Below are 19,949 nucleotides of genomic sequence, written 5' to 3'. Positions count from 1 at the left end.
TTCACTACTGAAGTACTCTAACTTCAAACATCCCTCCTTAAACTTGTAAAAATGAATGCATAAGTAAATTAAATGAAAATCCCAGACTGTACACTGTATATTCATGAAGACACAAAAGAACATGTTATCAATACAAGAAGCAAGTACTGTATATACAGCCTATTTCAGTTTCTTTTTTTTTTTTTTTTAAATGAGGAGGTGGCGGGGATTCCTTTTTTTTACTGACATCACCCAAAGAAGGAAAGGGAACAGAAATGCCTTCTACGAGCTAAACCTATTACAGCGTCAGCTTCCTGAGAGCAAGTGCCTCTGTTATAGTTGTCGGCACGGATTGAGAATGTCACAGAATGAAAGAAGTCAGACGAAATGAGAACAAAATACTACACCTCCAGATGCAAGGGTCAGTGCAGAAGGTCCTGTCATTTTCTCCCGAGAGACTTTCAAGAAGAAAAGATGGCCGCTACAATTTCCGTACGGTACAGTAGTTTACGGGGGGAGCCATAGCATGAGAGAAGTGTGGTGCTGCCACTACTATTCTCTACAACGGGACATTTACAAGGGCTGACCAATTTCCAGAAATTGTTTCTCTTGTTCACAAACACATGAACCCCTCCCTGATAATGATAATTACATGGGAGGAGCAGGGCGAGGAGTGGCGGCTGAAGAAAGACAGGAAAAACACAATTTTCTGTTATTGAGAGACGAAGGCAGCAGTGTGCCAGTTAGCTTTCGCCTGTGAGGGGACAAACTGCGTGATACGAAGCAAAACATGTAGTCAATTACAGAAGAGTTATTTCTGGACTCTCGATGTCCCTGCTATCAGATTCCAAGGGCAAGTGAGTGTGGTTCTTGGGGAAGCGGAGGTGGGGGTGCAGGGGCTTGCTCAAGGGCACCTAAACAGTAGTCAGGAAGCATATTATGCTCTCTAAAACAGCTACTGGCCTTTTTTTTGTCTGCAGTGGAACATGACTCTCTGGATCTACATAAATGTGTGAGACGGTAATTAATTCAAATCATTCGAGTCACAATGGAATAAATAGAAATGTCCACCACATAGAATCACAATGGCACCACGTGTTTGTTCATCATCTGCCATGAACCAGCCAAAAGCCTGCTAACTAACCAGCAGTTGCACAAAAAATAAAATACAATAAAATACAGTGCTCTGTGTTTTCTTTCTGGCAGATGACATTTAATTCCCAAATTGCAAATCTAATGGCAAGATCATGAACACGGATTCTTTTTACTTATATACCAGAGATTCTGTCTGCATCCAAATCTGCTTTTCTTTGTGTTTGGTGTTACGTTGATGCAAAAAGGCAAATAGCCTATAATTAGCTAATATGCATTTCACTTGTGTTAGTGGCACACTGTATGTGCAAATGCTTTGTTAGGGTGTTTGTGTGTGTGTTTGTGTGTGTGTGTGTGTGTGTGTGTGTGTGTGTGTGTGTGTGTGTGTGTGTGTGTGTGTGTGTGTGTGCGCACACGTGTGCATGTGTGCATGCGGTCAATGATCAGGCTGGCTCTGCTGGCGTTGCCACAGGGATGAATCAACTGTTTCCATTTCAGCTCATCGTCCAATAGAAAACACGTGTACACACTCGTTAAAAGCAGTGTCATCAGTGCCTGCTCACTTCCACCACCATATCCACCTGGTGTTAAATGGTACTGAACACAAAATCCACAGAAGCCCTCCTTAAATTACCTTTTAACATATCTCATTGTTATCGATTAACTTTGAAATTTATGGGTTTATGAATTAGCGCCCCCCCCCACCCCCAATAAATAAATAAATGCCTATATACCTAAATATCAGGCAGTGGTACAAATTACTAGTGCATGATATATTTCCATTTACTGGTACTCTATTGTGTGTCTCCAATTTGCCAAATCAGTATTAAAATATCAACATGACAAGATTTCCCCCCAAAACAAAATGCTGAGTCTGGTTGAAATGGTCACTTCAATCTGTATAAGGTGTTCAAACAATCATTTATGCTCATAGTCACACCTAGGGTCAATTTAGAGTACAGTATTCAATCAGCCTGCCATGCATGTTTTTGTAATGAGGGAGGAAACCGGAGTACCTGGAGAAAACCCACGCAGGCACGAAGAGAACATGCAAACTCCACACAGAAAGGCCAAAGCCAGAATTGAACCCTGCACCAATATACTGCATTGCACTTGCGCATCAAATATGAACTACATAGTATTACACATCTTATGAAAAAAAGCAAACAAGTGGGACATTCCCACACTACAGTTGCACCCTATTGCACACAAGATGGCATAATAGGTTCTGAATATGTGACAATGTCAACGCATTTCACCCAAATTCAAATTTGAGGACTATTTTTAGAGGCATGGCTGCATCCATTGATTGCCGCAAGTCCTGTTAGGGCAGGCAGATAGGCACGCTGTCGTGACAAAACTCTGGGCACATAAATGTGGCTTTTATTGTCTAAACATAGACACTAACAACTATTACATTAAACCTTAAATACTGTAATAATCAAACAAAACACAATAATAACCCCACAATAAGAAACTCTAAGTAACCTCCATTGACGTTGTTGCTTTGAGTAAAATATTCATAAATGACAATTTACGACTAAAATCCATCTATCCATTTGCCATACTGAATAGCCTCATTTGGGTCACGGGTGAGCTAGAGTCTCTCTCAGCCGGCTTTGGGATAAAGGCGGGGTGTACTCTGGACTGGCTGACAGTCAATGGCAGGGCACATCAAGGCAAACAACCATTCGTACTCAAATTCACACTGAGGCTTCAGTTAATCTTCGAGTGGGAGAGAAAGCCAGAGCACGAAGAGAAAACCCATGCAAGTCCGTGGAGAACATGCAAACTATAGTGGAAGGATGTAGCCGACTTTCTCACCTCAGAATAGTGTGATGGACACGCTAACCACTAGTCCACCGTGTGGCCCGCTTCTACCTTATATTAGTGCAATTCGGTTTCAGCAGCGAATAATATATGGAGTAGACAGGGTAAGCAAACAACAGCAAGTATTATTACTTTAGTTCCCAAATTCTTCCTCGTCTTTTCTCAAATCTTAATGCTGTACCAGCGATGAAGGAAGCACATCAAAAACGATGACGATGGCATGGGGGACAGACGAACTGGCCTGAAATAATGACAACTGATGATGGCAGACTTCCAGGTCCAGCTCCGTTGCTGGCAAATGACCGAAGTTCACTAACGCGCCCACCACTTCTTAAGTCTTATTGGTGCAACCAAAATACAGTATGCTCTATTTTAAGCACAAAAACATATTCTGAGTGAAAGGTTTGTCACTTTTGAGAAGCAATGAAAAAAACTGAACTGACTATTCGACTCTGAACAGAATGTATTCCTTCATAAAGGCTTTGCTTATTTTACAAGAGGCACATGCAGGGCTACCCTCTCCCAGCCAAACATATTCTTCTCCACAGTTGTGTCAATTTGCCTCCCCAGCGGTAGAACAGCGGGGAGGTTGAGCAAACATTTTCTGCATTCTTTTACGGTGACGTTGTGGAAGGCTGTTTTCTAGGCTGGACCAATAGCATTATCACTGTAACCTTTAACCTTTTTTGTTTGTCATCACTAACAGGAACTGACTCTGCACCCAAGCTAGAGGAACCACCTTTCACTCAGAATCCACACTATGACTAAAGGCAGCATCAGACATTACCGTATGATTTTGTATTTTTTTTAAAGACTTCTCTAGTGAGGAAAACAGAAACTGGGCGTCAACGCACTCCCTGGACATAGTTCCAGCAAAGAATTTCATTGAAAACACACATTTTGCCAGGATCCGGAGAGAAGGCGCATCCATATCTAAGGCCTTAAAGGCCCAGAATGAAATTATTTGACTAGAAAATGTAAAACACCAAATCATGCTGTATACTTAAAAACAGTGACCGCAGACACTAAAATTGAGAAATATAGATTATTAACAAAGACAATTAGGACATGTATAATGAAAAATAAAAATGCTGAACAAGAACAGCGGAGTTAATATGCTAAAAAAATGGAAGTCACGTTTTCTTGGTGATAATTACCCATTTGATGATGTTGGTTTGATCGCAAAAGCCATTGTGATGACAGTGATGGGAGTAAGAGAGCTGTTCACTGGATGATCTTCAAATTGTAAACACAGTAAGCTCATAAACTGCTCCCTGAGAGGCTGCCACTTCATGGGCAACCCGTTCAGAGTTGTCAGAGAGAAAAAGGAAGGCCTGTGAGATAAATGAACTGCAATCCATAAAGCTGAACACAGCAGAGAATTGCATAATAGAGACTGTCTTTACATGAAATGACCTTGTTCTAAAAAGCTCTGTACTTGCCAAAGACAGTTCTTAAGTACTGTATATTGTTTCTTTATCAGGCCACAGATATGACCCAAATTCACACTGGAGAACACACCAGCCGTTTTACTTAAAGTGTTAGTTCCAACCCAGTTAGTTAAAATAGGAAAAGAGGCAAAGGCACCTGAACACTGCTCAACGTTAGGGCAAATCAGAATGCACAGACTCAAACGCTCCAGCTGGCCAACAACAACTAACTTCCATTGAATGAATGAATTAACATCAACAAATAAATAAAATGAAAAAAATAGCCCAGTGGCCAGACAAATTTTCACAATCAAAATATGTGATTGCACAACAAAGCATTAAACATAAATCTTGTAAACATACATACACTTACAGATCTTGCATCTTAACGGGCATTGTCATCGTAAAATGACCACAAGAGGCTGGCTAATATTATCGATACCATAAAAAAAATAAAAATTATGTCTCCCTGTCCTCTTTCAGTCAGCCATTTTGGAAATGTTGTCATTTTTGGATGCCTGTCAGAAGAAGAGAGCTCTGACCGAAATTCTGGGGAAAATCCATGGATGTGTTGCGAAACCGTGTAAGAGAAAAGGCTTTGCAAAGGTTTGTGCCAGGTGGGTTCCAAGACAACTCTATTTTGAAGCTTGTTGGGAAAGGTGATGAACCTTTACTCAAGTGTATAGTGGCTGGGATGAGACATCCAATTACAGCTCTCTGCTTCTGACAGGCATCCAACAATGACATCACTTCCAAAATAGCTGACAGGAAGAGGACAGGCATTAAAAAAAGCACTGATGATGATTATTTTTATACACTGGGACATAAGACAAAGATAATGATATTCAAACATTGCTCATGAAAACTAAACTAAGAATAAGCATTAAAAAAAAAAAAAAAAAAAAAAAAATACTTTTTTGTTTTTAATTAACTGTAAAACAGGTACTTAAACTATGAACCGTGAATATTTATCCAAGAAAAACAGTTTATTAGTAGCTTAAATTAAACCAGGCTTATTACTTTATGGCTGTCTCTCCAATTTCATTGTGGTGCACAAGACAATAGTTTAAACAGAAAGAAAAGTCAACCAATCGGCCAAAGTGAGTGCAAATATAATAAGTCTTAATGTGTCGACTGCCTCATTGTCAGTCATGCACTGTTCACTAATACACAGCAAACAGCAGGCCAAAGCTTGTTGCCAAGCAACAGTACACTGCTTCACACTGCAAAAATTGCCTCAAAACGAAAAAAAAAAAAAACCCTGCCCAATTAAGTCCTATTCAATATTTACTTTTATATCAGAGAATTGTTACCATTTGACCTTTCAGTAATCAACTTTCAAGCACAATAGCAGACATCAGGATCAACTCACTGGTTCTTCAATGTCTTCAATTTTCTTAATGCGTGTTGTTGTATGTGATTCCTATAGTATAAAGAGCATGTACGTTTACTATCAGGTCCTTTTTTCCCTAATTCACCTGTGAAAACAAACCTAAGATAAAGCAAGAACGGTGCCACGACACAACATCAAATGTCAAAGATTCCTTGCAATTCTTATTTGTTCAAGCTCAAGTTGCTTGCTTATCACTAAAGCATACACGGTTCAAAAACAGTTCTTCACGAATATCAATTCACTTGCTCTTGATTCTGACAACGAATGGGAATCCCTCTCAAAAATTGATGGAATCCTCAGCACACCACAAACAGGATGTCCTTCTACTGCGGAATACAAAGAGAGTTAAAAAACGACGCTGCTGCTTTGAGCAATTGGGCTCTCCACTCTGTAAACAAATCATCCGCATGACAACTGAATCATCCAAGCTATTACAGGCGTAGTAGGCAGTCAATTGAGTGGCATAGTCGCAGAGGGTGCATCAACATAGCTTGAGTGCTGAGAGCGTGGATGTTTTTCAAAGGACGGATGCCAGTTATCAAATGCATGTAAACCGGTTGAACTTAAACATATACTGACGACAAAGCCATGGTGCAAAAATAATAATAATAATAATAATAATAAACAAGGCATATAAAATGTAAATCTTCCACATCCCATGGAAACTGATAAGGTGTTGTTTCCCACTTTCTTGTAACTGAATAGATCAGATTACGTCCTGGTTGTGTTTTTGTGCTGTAGGACAGCTACAGGCCAGCTTTAAAAAAGAAAACACACACAAGAGTGTCGTCATAGTGTGCCTCTGTCATTTCCAATTGGTTTATTCTGGTGAATACACAAAGCACAGAGTGTTAGGGGGAGAACAATGGCGCTCTGCTGTGCCACAGTCAAAGTTTCAAAAACAAAACCACTATTGACAGATTCAGCTCTGAGGCGAAAGCTTTACAGGTGGCCAACTAGTCTGAAGCTGAAGTCAGACAGTTGCTATCACCGTATACCAACCATGACAGAAAATGACACAAATTCGAGTTGTGGACAATTCACAAAGAAGGAAAACGCAACCAGAATGGGGTTGTGTGGTTCTGTAATGCAGAACACATGTCCAGTTCATTCAAATAACGAATAAATATTAGCAAAAGGTTCACTTTGTCGAAGCGGTGGACAAAACTCTGAGGCATTCCTGCCTCAGTGTCACAACTCTAAAGATGGACGAATACTTCTTTTAAGACCACACAAAGGTGCCAGTATGAAGCTTATACTGTGTCTTTGTCATTTCATGGTAGGATTTTGCTGTCAACAGCCACATGGAAGCCACAAATGATAAAAGACGAACACATTTAATCAAGCGACGCTCCAAGTATGCAATTAACACTTTGAATGCAACTTGTCATACTATTTTTACATGTTCATCATGTGAGCATACGTGAGTAGAAAAGAGGTTCTCAAAGTGTATTATAAGGAACAAGCTAAGCCAATGCTGCCCATATGTAACCCAATAATTCAGCTTTGTTGATGTTTTAAAAATTGGAATATATGCCTGTTTGACAAGTGGTATTTGTTTTATTATTTACTATTTCTGATCATTGTGTTTGTTGGGTACACTAGTGCAGTTAGTGATGTTCAAATGAAGTTAATAGCTTACTGCTTACTTGCTTATGTTATTTAGCTATAGTGTGGCTGCTGATTTTATTTTGGGCGGGGCGGGGTTGTTGCTTCTGTTTGTTTTTTTGTTTGTTTGTTTGTTTACATAGGTGTTTTTCCAAAGATAATCCATCCCTCCATTATCTGAACCACTTATCCTCACTAGAGAGTCACAGGTGTGCTGGAACCTATGACTTGTGTTGAATCAAAATTAAAAAAAATATTTTACTTTGGAAAGCAATGATCAAGATTTTTGCCCATTTCCCAACACCATACCAGTAACTGAATCAGAATTAAGGTTTGTTGTTGATTGCGTAGTGTAGTTGAAGGATTCGCAAGTGCAAAAACACCTGACAGGGGCCGCGACGTGGACGCTGCCCACTCCTCCCAACATCTTGCACCCAAGAGGACCTAGCTGATGTCACCCCGAATCCCAGACAATGCATCCAACAATGGACTGGAATCATCTTATGATACGCAGTGACTAGAGAAGAAGAAGATTAAGGTTTGTGTATTTTATTCACTGTCAATTTGAAATTGTGTCCTGATTTGTTTAATAAATTGATGAAAATTTAAATTAAAAAAAAAAATCAGATTCATCCAATAATTAACCAAATAATTGTCAGATAAGTAAAATAATTATTTGCTGCCCTTGTGCGAATAGAATTGGTTCAAAACCTATTTAATTATTTAGGTTGATCCAAAATAAAATAATGAGTAAGTAGAAATTATTATTGTTACATCCAGTGTGATTAAAAACTTTTGTTTTGTACTGTAAAAAGTATTGAGGGGGGCGGAAAACACCATGTCACCAGACAGTATTCCCTTTCAAATGTTGCGTGGTAATATTCCGAGCAACTGAGTTATCACCATCAGCTCTGCTGTGCCACAGTCAAAGTTTCAAAAACAAAACCACTATTGACAGATTCAGCTCTGAGGCGAAAGCTTTACAGGTGGCCAACTAGTCTGAAGCTGAAGTCAGACAGTTGCTATCACCGTATACCAACCATGACAGAAAATGACACAAATTCGAGTTGTGGACAATTCACAAAGAAGGAAAACGCAACCAGAATGGGGTTGTGTGGTTCTGTAATGCAGAACACATGTCCAGTTCATTCAAATAACGAATAAATATTAGCAAAAGGTTCACTTTGTCGAAGCGGTGGACAAAACTCTGAGGCATTCCTGCCTCAGTGTCACAACTCTAAAGATGGACGAATACTTCTTTTAAGACCACACAAAGGTGCCAGTATGAAGCTTATACTGTGTCTTTGTCATTTCATGGTAGGATTTTGCTGTCAACAGCCACATGGAAGCCACAAATGATAAAAGACGAACACATTTAATCAAGCGACGCTCCAAGTATGCAATTAACACTTTGAATGCAACTTGTCATACTATTTTTACATGTTCATCATGTGAGCATACGTGAGTAGAAAAGAGGTTCTCAAAGTGTATTATAAGGAACAAGCTAAGCCAATGCTGCCCATATGTAACCCAATAATTCAGCTTTGTTGATGTTTTAAAAATTGGAATATATGCCTGTTTGACAAGTGGTATTTGTTTTATTATTTACTATTTCTGATCATTGTGTTTGTTGGGTACACTAGTGCAGTTAGTGATGTTCAAATGAAGTTAATAGCTTACTGCTTACTTGCTTATGTTATTTAGCTATAGTGTGGCTGCTGATTTTATTTTGGGCGGGGCGGGGTTGTTGCTTCTGTTTGTTTTTTTGTTTGTTTGTTTGTTTACATAGGTGTTTTTCCAAAGATAATCCATCCCTCCATTATCTGAACCACTTATCCTCACTAGAGAGTCACAGGTGTGCTGGAACCTATGACTTGTGTTGAATCAAAATTAAAAAAAATATTTTACTTTGGAAAGCAATGATCAAGATTTTTGCCCATTTCCCAACACCATACCAGTAACTGAATCAGAATTAAGGTTTGTTGTTGATTGCGTAGTGTAGTTGAAGGATTCGCAAGTGCAAAAACACCTGACAGGGGCCGCGACGTGGACGCTGCCCACTCCTCCCAACATCTTGCACCCAAGAGGACCTAGCTGATGTCACCCCGAATCCCAGACAATGCATCCAACAATGGACTGGAATCATCTTATGATACGCAGTGACTAGAGAAGAAGAAGATTAAGGTTTGTGTATTTTATTCACTGTCAATTTGAAATTGTGTCCTGATTTGTTTAATAAATTGATGAAAATTTAAATTAAAAAAAAAAATCAGATTCATCCAATAATTAACCAAATAATTGTCAGATAAGTAAAATAATTATTTGCTGCCCTTGTGCGAATAGAATTGGTTCAAAACCTATTTAATTATTTAGGTTGATCCAAAATAAAATAATGAGTAAGTAGAAATTATTATTGTTACATCCAGTGTGATTAAAAACTTTTGTTTTGTACTGTAAAAAGTATTGAGGGGGGCGGAAAACACCATGTCACCAGACAGTATTCCCTTTCAAATGTTGCGTGGTAATATTCCGAGCAACTGAGTTATCACCATCATCGTCATAATCGTCATCTTCAGTAGCAGTGAGGCAAATACGTGGGTGTGCTGCACTGCAGCAGGGAGGACTGACACCTCACAAAAGCACTCGTGCTATTCCTGGAGTTGGAGAGTCTTGTAAGTCAAGAGGTGTGTTGAGTGTTTAGGGTGTGGAGCGTCGGTGCTTGTTCGTCAGGTCTCATTATTGGTGACCACAAATGACAGCTGACATATGGCTTTTTAATTGCCACCTCCTGAGCAGCTCATTCGGAGTGGAGCAATCAAAGGACCGCAAGGGAGTTATTCTGTGAGTACAAGACCTGACCACGTCGGATGTATTCGTGGACGAGGCCCAATGTCTGGGAGCTTGGCAGTGTTACTGTATTTGCATTTGGATGCATTGGAGACAAAATGTGACACTTCTTTGGGGCACAATGTATTCTTTAACCACCACATGTATTTTTGTGCACATGGAGCGTGATATTTATTTCTTTTTATTTTTTAATAAAATGATGTCAAACATCATATCATGATCAGCAAATTGCAAACCAATCATGAAATGACCGCATTAGTACACCAAGAGGCCTGGAGTGGAAATTTTCTACCACTACTGAGCTCTGCTATTTGACAAATTTCTTTTTCGGTGGGGGGGGGAACCCTCAAGCAAGATGCATGTTTATATAGTATATGGATTGGCCATCCACAAGCTCTTGTTATGATATAACATTGATGCTCAGCGACATTCTTTTAGCAGTGTACATGTCTCACGTCATCTCTGTCAAGTTGGAAACGGGTCCAACACCACATTTTTACTCGTTAGGCTAGTGACTCACTCACATACTGCAGATGGTTTACAGAGTCATCCTGCACACTGCTGCTAACACACCTGGTGCACCTTTATTCATTGTTTTTTCACATGCTTCATCTTCAGTCTGAGGCAACACACATAGTCAGGAGTTCCACTTTTGAATCTCCATTGTAGTATTTCTGGATGGATTTGTTCTCCTCATGACTCCATAGGTTTCCTCCCATATCCCCAAAACAAACTTCTGATGGAAGATTTGAAAATGGCTCACATATACTGTAGGTGGGATTATTTTTTGGAGTGTGAATGGCTGTTTGTCTACATGTGCTTGTGGATTGACTGGCGATCGGTCCAGAGTGTAAGGGTCCTCTCACCTGTCAACTGTTACCCCCGACCCCAAAAAGGACATGCAGTATAGAACACGGATGAGCTCGACGTCTCCTCCTAATTTCAATGAACATTTAGCTCAGAGTTCAGGTATATTTGGTGACCAAAGATTGATCATGTCTGAATTGTTGTCTGTTGATATTAAAAATAAATACAATAAGCAAATTCAATATTTCTCAGCCTGTCACAAGAAAATAAAAGTGGTCGACAGCACAAAATGCAAGCATGTCAGATAGGTGCATATAGTCTTGCTTCTGTTCCGGCAAATGTTTACAGCACATGCAAAGCTTCATGTCCTGAACTGAGAGAACAAGAATGGTATTGAAGAAGACTAAGGTTACACAGCAGAGTAAAAAAAAAATCAAAAATTTAAGTGCATATCTTGTAAAATCTGAGACCAAGTCGGAAAAGGTTTCAGTTTTAAAAGCTGAATAGCTGTACTGTACAAGATATAGGCTTCCTTGAGTCATATCATATTCCCACTGCAATCTCCACCCCTGCCTGTCAGCCTTTCAGGTGGGCCGAGAATGTGCCTGATGAAAATAAGTCATCACAGGAACACTTTGACACTTCAGCTCTGTGATGCATGAAGGATCGTCCTCCTGACTCGTGTCTCTCCTCCACCCCGACCCCTTTTCAATCACACATACAACGTTTGCATTTCTCTCTGACTCACCTTTTACGCCTTTTCAAACAAACAACCAAATGCTACAATGAAATACAGTACACTATAGTGTGGTTAAACTCTCCTCCTGCTCTAATACTGTGCCATGTCGTGACATCCTCAAACAACATGTATCAAGCAAGAGAATTTTTATTGGCATCCTGGTAAAGTATCAAATCAATAAAAACATGAGTTATTATGAGGGACGGGCGAGTACCGATACCAGGTCTCGGGTCGATACCGACCTTATTTTAAGGCATTGGGCCCTTGTGTCGGCGGACGATACCAGTCATCGATACATCAGGAAAAAAAAATCTGACAGGGTAAATGCTCCCGGGCAGTAGTTGCCATGATACTGCAGCAGTTTAACGCAACGGTAAATCATCTGCATTAGAAAAAAAGTCTGTTGACATTTTTTTTTTTGTCATTGTGTGAAAGCAAAAGTATCAGAGGTATCGGTACTTGGTATCGGTGAGTACTCAAGGAGTGAACACTCATACTGGAAACAGTCTGAACAAAAATTGGTTTTGAACAGCCCTAGTTACTGTTTTACAGTAAAAAAAAAAAAAAAAAAAATCAGGTCTATTATGTCCCTACCTAGGAAACCAAATCATTCGAGCCTAGAAGCTATGAAGGTGTTATCAGGCTTTTTCTCCTGAAGGGGGTTGGTTCCAATTCCAATCCAGTGATTAATTCTTTCAGCACATTACATAACACTGCTGCTACAGATGGCAGGTTGTGCAGGTTCTTATTGTAGTGCTGCATTCAACAAATAATATGATGCATAGCTGCTTTTGTATATTTATATGTGGGTCATCTCATTCAACACATCTGAAACACGCAGCTGTGGAGCTATTCCAGAAAGCAGTTTCTACTGTACAATCGGTTATAACAAGGTCAGTGTCCACTCAGAAAAGCTGCAATACGCAAAACTAAATACAGACACAGGACAGACCTACAAAAGCTCAGACAGTGATGATGAATAACCTGAAACACTACAGCTCAAAGTGTAGACATGTTGGGCTCAACATGTCTCTAGTAATAAAATAATATTAAAGATCATCTTCAAACCAAAATGCAAATCAGCACCAAAACATTTGCTCGTGGAATGCATCTGCATTTCTATGGCTACATACAGGGTTGTTATTAAATCTTTGACATTGTGAACTCAATTTGCAGGCGAAGCTTACTTGTTACTAGCTTGTCACCGGTGCCCTTCAAAGTTGAGAGTTGCAATAAATAAGCCAGAACCAAAGGGAGGAAAAAAATATTATATGGCACAGATTCATTTAAAAAATAAATAAATACATCAAAGTAAAACATAAAAAAGGAGGCCTTGGATGTGAAATGATTATTCTCCGGGTTCTTCATTTTGTGTAGAAGACAGCTGACAAAGTCACGTGGATAAATGTGGCAAAAAAGGAAAGGTTTCTCATATATTTTCAAGCAAGACTTGAGATTTCTTGAAGTATCATACCAATTGTGCTTTGAGAAAAACTTGTCATCATCAGAGTAATGCTAGCGCTAAGAAGAGAGATGGAAAATCCCCTCTTTTTGTCTGGCTTTTTGTGTTTTGGTTGCTAGCTTTCATCACCGTTTTCGATGATATTGTTGACCTTTTTTATGCCATACTTTGTTGCAAAACAACAAACATTCACTTGCCCTCCAAGTGCTGCAACCACAACATAAAACAGGCTCCCAGCCGGATAAGCAGGTCTTTAAGATAATAAATTCAAATGTGGTTGGATGCTATGTGCTCTTGCCCTCCACCACATGCATAAACAACCTGCATCAGAGCCATATCTCAGGTACCCTAAATCTAAGAGACCCCAAATGAAGACCCCAAAAAATGTTGACAATGCCACACTGAGGTGCAATCTCTGAGCGTTAACGATAAAATAAGCAGCCCTTTGAAGAAGGAACACAGTGACGGAAGTCAAACAAAAATAGGCATCGGCCATGCTAGCAGGACCAGCAGGTTGCTTACACATGATTCCCGCCTGCAATGCGTGACTCGTCCAACGGTTGAATCGAGCACACATGCTAACGATGGATGCAGAGATGTCACCCGTTCATGCACGCAGATAAGCAAGGAGCTCGGTGATGATGTGCTCATTCAAACACACCGTCTCTTAATAGATGGAGTGATGCAATGATTTCCATATTGAGAGATGAGGGATGGATTGATGGAATACACAAATAGATTGCTCACCGGTTTGTCTTCTTTCTTTCCCTCCACCTCCCTCTTTCAGCACATTATCCAGGCTAAGTGTCTCTGTATGTGTGTGTGCGCGTGTATGAGAGGTGAACCGGCGATGATAGCCTGCTACATCCACATCCCCCTGCTGTCGCTGTCCCTGGCAAGCCCTCCCTCTTTCTCTCAGCTTTTTTTTTTTTTTTTAATGATTTTCTCCTTGACTCCCTCTTATTCGCTTGCTCTCACCTCACAGCTGACAGTTCACAAAGCACCTTATTTCTCTCTATCTGTTGGCCTTGATCAAACGTTTCCGTTTCATCCGGAAGGCCCAAAATAGAATAGAAGAAAAAAAAACGATGCCTGCCTTGTGCATTAAAAGCTGGCGTGTGTATAAGGTATGCTGATTCCCCCCTATCGCTCTCCCAGTTTTTCTCTGTCTCTCTCGTAAGCTTGTCTTGTGCGATGCTGCAGCACTGTAAGCTCCTCCCCCGAGAGACATCGGTGCCACACAGCTGATAAAGAGAGAGAGAGAGAGAGAGAGAGAGAGAGAGAGCATGGGAGGTGGGGGGCATAGCCATGGGGAGGAGGGAGGATGGATGGGAGTGGCTAGTGGTCGTGGTGGCAGGGTGATGTCTATGCCAGAGAGTCTGGCGCAAGGCAGGGAAGCCTCAGGTCACTCACATTAGGGGGGGAAAAAACCCTTCTGATTGCAATTAAACAATGGAATTATGATGTAGAAGTATCGTAGGGAGGGGCATTTACTTAGTACTAAAGCGTCAGCTCCATTCAAACATGAAAGCCCTTCTTCAAACTAAAGGAAAACAGATGAAATGCTGAATTGTGGTGTTTCAGATTTCATATTAGGCATAATCTTACAGTATTCTGATCATCTCAGTCCAAAATAGTTTTGAGTTGAGCACCGAATTGTGCTCCTTATTTTTTAATAAGTATTACATGCTTTTGGGGGGGTATGATAAACATTGAATAATACGCTGTGCTTCCTGTCATAAACTCTTCAGCAGCCTGTTCACTGCAAAACAGTTGGGCCTGAAATACCCTGCACATTTTTTTGCCCAATGAGTGTGTATGTTAAAGATATCCTAAGTCCACAACAGAGTTCGCGCTCTCCAGTCGCCACATTACCAATGGTGGGTTAAAATGCAGAAATGTCCATACGCATCAGTATGCACAACTGAATAATTCAGAAATTCTCCATAGGATTGGTTATCGTATAATCACAACACTTGTCCAAAGTTATGCGTCTCTCCATCCATCTATGTCTGCCTTTGAATAATATTCCTCCAATGCATATGCTTTTGAAAACAATGTGCCTTTTTTCTTTTGTTACATGTAGCCAACTGTGCAAGGTACAATGACATTTGTTCTCTGAAGTCAACCCATCCACGGAGAGCCGAATCCAGAGCTTGAGTCAATGCCTTGGTCAAGAAACTGACTGGAATTTCACCACGTTTTTTTTTTTTTGGACCTGGTGAGGTGTGGGGGACGGAGCACCCAGAGAAAACTCACACAGGCAATGGGGAGGACATACAAACTCTACATATAAAGGCCGCAAAGTTAGGCGTTAGACACACAATCACAATCCGAATGCTATAATTGCTGCGGTCACCAATAAGGAGCTTTTAATATTTCCCCTGCTTAGGGGCACTTTGTAAAGCTGTTGAAAGAGAAACTACATTTAAAGTTTTTACAAATTCAAGCTAGTACACCCAATCCTTTTCAAAAACAAAAAAAAATTAAAATCTTTGATTTACAGTATGTTGTATCATCATTCAACCCAGGGAAAAAAACTGTTCAAATAAATAATAAAAAGCTTCAAATTCATCTGACATTCATGCGCTGGAGTAGAGCACAGCCATCTGAACCGTGTGTTTGTTTGGACCACATTTCCATGAACAAGCTGTGTTATGAAAAAAATAACAGTTCAACTCACTGTCCTCTCCAGGGCATGGCATTCCAGGTCGCTCCGGAATACTTGGGAAGACTGTGTGTAGAAAAGCAGAGTGAGTGAGAAAGTATTTGACCGCCCTCTTCCTCAACCCAACAGCTGTGCTTCATGATGGAAGTTGAAACAAGAACGATCTGGATGGCTCACACTCATGTATAAGCAAATGAAAGAATGGCTCAAAAAATGACAGAAAAAAAAAGCACTAGGTATATTACTGATTTCCAAGAGCAAGGTTTGACATGAATAATGTGTGACCAGTTAATTTAAGAAGGTCTGAATCAACTAAATTTGGAGTGAACTCACCATGCAACAGCAGTCCGGATCTTTTGCTTCGATTGTAAATACGAAATGCCTCCTCAAGCTCCAGCGGAGATGAGATGGTACAAGGATCTCCTGCGAACGGTCACAAGAAAAGTGAATCTGAATTACGTCTAATCTTGCTGAGCTTCAATGTCTGTTTTCAGTTGTTTTTGGATTGGATTTTGGTTGATTTGGAATTGTCACTCTACCTTAACTATTGGGAATTGTGTTTTTTCTCTCATGTACTATGTAATCGCCATAGCTCGCATATGTTGTATTGTGGGGAAAAAAAATCATGGCAAAATACGTAAACCAAAAAGAGGTTTGGGGACTTCTACAACTACTGCAGTTCAAAAAGTTTGATTTATTTCCGAGAGTGGGATTCGAGTGAGAACGTTTGGTAATTTAATAAAGTGTAAACAGGTACAAACATCTACCACTTCAGCCACATTTTCAGCTTTAGATAGTCTACTCTTGTATCATTATACCATAGTTGGCTTGTTTTTTTCTTTTTTTGCACACTGCTTTGCTACGCATCCTGATGTCATGAAACATTACACATTACATAATATCTAATACCTCACATTTATGTTTTCAGATTTTTGTATTTTACTCGGTTTTTCACAACATATTTTAATTGAGAGGAACGAATGAAAATTGGCACTGAAAAATACGAGTATACAACCCATCTCGTCACAGGGTACTGAAACAGTTGCAAAAAAAGATGTATACAAAGAAAATGGTTGAGATAATATATGTGCCTGTTCCTGCACTCCATTATGTAATATGATGTACATATTTTTTCAACAGCCAAGTGACACAAATTTAAAGAGCAATGAACATGCTCAAGGTCAAATAGAGCAAAACTTGGACGCTATCTGACTGTGAGGCAGACCCACCTTCATCATCAATCCACTTGAGTGTGATGGGCTGCTGTCTGGTCAGGCTGCACATCGCTCTCACCTCCTCACAAAGCTCCACGAAAGTTAAAGTGGCAGCTAGGTCTGTGATCAACATGTCTCTGAACACATGCATACACGCAAACACAAACACAAACACGCAGACACACACTTGTGGTTGGCTCACTTGTTTGATTTTGAAGTAACCTTCCCGTACGCTCTGATCAATTCTTGCCAGTGTAAGTTGAGTGAGACTCATACTTCAACATTTTGGAACTAAAAGTATCTGCAATTTTAAGTAAGAGAAGCAGTTGCAAGAATGTAACCCTTGCACTGGTGTTGAGGGTAGTGTGTATGCTCCAGGGTGTGCAGCGCTCAGAGGGATCTGCACAATGACGTTAACAGGCAATTTTGATCTTTGACCCCTATAGAACGTTTTTTTTTCCTCGCTTCCAGCTCAGCTACTATGCTGTGGCGACTTGGCAACAAGCTGTGATTTCGAGACAAAAGTTTAAACTGTTTTTTTTTTTTTTTTTTTTTTTTTTTTTTTTTTTTTTTTTTTTTTTTTTTTTTCAGGAGGCGGCGGGGCACACTGTCAAGGCAATTGGTAGTGTAGTGGCTCACACATATCACTTCCAGCTCAAGCCTGTGCTGGATGACTCCGAACAGGACAAGTGGTAGACACAATGCACAGATTGATGGGCACTCCACATAACTGGGTGGGGTAAAAGCCACCTTTTCAAGACTTTATAGAAATGATAACGGCCAATTGCCAGAATCGGCATAAATATACCGTATTGCTCAATAATCTGAGCAGAAGATGCATAATTGATGTGTCCTGTTTTGCGTATTGTAACAATTGGCATATTTGTATTTCCTATATTTAATGGTTCCTGGCACATTAATTGGCACAATCGTAGTTCTTATGTGTCAACCTCTCCTCTTAGATGCACATGGAATCCCCTTCACAAGAGAAGGTGTGTCTGTCAATCTTAAATGATCCACATGCATTCCTGTCATTCATGCCTTGCAACACTTTCTCCTTTTTTTCCCACAAAAGTGATCGAAAGACGTCATTGGTTGTCAATAACTATCTACTAAACTAAGTATGATCAAGAAATGTCTTGAGAATTTAAGTATTGTACAGCACAGTACAGCCGTTCCTGAGTTTAAAGGTGACAACGACACCCCCAATCACAAGTGAACAATTTCACAATACTGTAAATTGAAGCCAAACAAGGAGAAAACAATTAAAGGGGAACAGAATTGCTGCTGAACCAGTCGTCATACACTTGTAGAAACCTCAGAACAGAAGCTCTTCATATGGCCTGCCCCGAGTCCCTGATCAACAGGTGTTTCCCCATTGTTGCTATACCGCAACGTCATGGATGGCTTTCGCTTTGCTCTGCCACATGACATTGCCATTACTTTTTGCTCGTCACTTACCCGCGGTAGTGAGCTTTAACTTTCACCGACTCCGACTCCAGGTCCATTACGGATCCGTTTGAGGCTAGCATATGCATTGTGTAGTTTTGTCAATCTTCTAAAAAGGCCAACTCAAACCGCTTTCAGTCCTGAATCACCGCCCGGTCAATGTCGATGATAAATATCCGCTCCGTAGGTGACACACTGGAAAATAAACTTCGCGTGTCCGACTTGGAAGTTTCTTGGGTACAGATAACATTCCGAGTATCGTTGGAGCTGAAGTCAAGTTTTACTGTTAAACTTTTAAGTTCCGTCTGAGGCTTTCAAATTAAAACATCTACGAAGTAATAACAATGAACACCTGCCCGGAATTATTCTATGCACTTTTAATGTGAAGTAAACCTTACAGGTTTGGTCATTAAATGGCCATCTTGAAACAACTTGACAGTTTCTTCCAATTCGTTATGGTTACGGCAGACAAACTCACCCCCCTATTTTTAATGTAACAAACAAAGCCCATAACGGGTTTTCAACAGTGATTAATCCGATTTAAAAAAAGACTTGGACCCTTTGTTGAATGCATTTCTCTGTAGTTGCTATACAGATCAATCTCCAGCAATACATAGATGAATGAGCTAAAAAATTGTCACCTTTCCCGAGATGCTCTTGAAAACAATGACATGAATTCTCAATTTGACCCCGGGGAGCACACACACATTCACATTTGCACCCACGCGTATATATTTTTTTTCCTTTGCCATATTAGAATAAAGTATAATTGCACATCAATTAGGCATAGAAAAAAAAGTAGTGTGTTTCCGGTAACCCGACCGACCGAGAATTTCTACCTCGAAAAAAAACTTTACGGTCGGCATTTTTTTCAAACAACCTTCAAATTTAACACAGTCATCATTAGTTCTACCAACAGTTAACATTAGCATTACTACACCTTGTGACGAATGTTTTAATCATAAAGGTACCATGCTACAACCAGTAAATTATAGAATAACCAATACTGTTTCATAATATTTTTCATAGCGATTAGCCTACAAATCTAATGACCAACTTGCCTCGTAATCGTGCCTCTCGTCGTATCTCGCTTTCGTGTTCTTTGCATACATCCCAGGTGAGTTTAGTGATACGCCCTTTGGACGAGTTATACGAAAAATTAGACTGGCATTCCCATTTCTTAAATGTCGTAATTAGTAGACCTTTGTGAGTTTTTTTCGCCGCTATCTCAAACTTTCATCCGCGCGATTCCTCAGTTTGCGGACTAAAATAGCAACCCGCATGCGCACATAACGTTATCTGTTGCGTCCCCCCCAACACTGAAAACAAAACAAAACAAAACGAAAGTAAATTCGAAGAAACACACTCACATACCACACCACATCACAAACACATACAGGCGCAGTGAAATCGCGTTGATCACACAGTCAA

General features: G+C 40.1%; 2 protein-coding genes across 7 annotated transcripts in view; both read right to left on the bottom strand.

Annotated features, from left to right (window-relative positions):
• The window catches only part of prkcz (protein kinase C, zeta), a 52,245-nt gene extending 33,450 nt beyond the window's left edge, over positions 1-18,795 (bottom strand). For 2 of the 3 annotated variants that reach the window (XM_019891414.1, XM_019891415.1), the window contains exons 1-4: positions 18,531-18,795; positions 17,085-17,206; positions 16,189-16,278; positions 15,871-15,921 (exon numbers count right to left, since the gene is read on the bottom strand). In XM_019891414.1, coding sequence (XP_019746973.1) covers positions 15,871-15,921; positions 16,189-16,278; positions 17,085-17,206; positions 18,531-18,607 — 340 coding nt within the window. In that variant the 5' untranslated portion in view covers positions 18,608-18,795. Of the gene's footprint in view, positions 1-386; positions 601-15,870; positions 15,922-16,188; positions 16,279-17,084; positions 17,207-18,530 lie in introns of those variants that run through there. The other variant, XM_019891416.1, reaches the window with a different exon arrangement.
• The window catches only part of LOC109528612 (tumor necrosis factor receptor superfamily member 14-like), a 30,630-nt gene continuing 16,160 nt past the window's right edge, over positions 5,480-19,949 (bottom strand). For all 4 annotated transcript variants that reach the window (XM_019891450.1, XM_019891452.1, XM_019891451.1 and 1 more), the window contains one exon: positions 5,480-5,607. In XM_019891450.1, coding sequence (XP_019747009.1) covers positions 5,495-5,607 — 113 coding nt within the window. In that variant the 3' untranslated portion in view covers positions 5,480-5,494. The remainder of the gene's footprint in view (positions 5,608-19,949) is intronic.

Source organism: Hippocampus comes, unplaced genomic scaffold (assembly GCF_001891065.2).
Source record: "Hippocampus comes isolate QL1 unplaced genomic scaffold, H_comes_QL1_v1.1 scaffold174, whole genome shotgun sequence".
NCBI lineage: Eukaryota > Metazoa > Chordata > Actinopteri > Syngnathiformes > Syngnathidae > Hippocampus > Hippocampus comes.
Note: the sequence above shows the minus strand (reverse complement) of the source record. Positions and strands in the feature narration are given on the sequence as shown.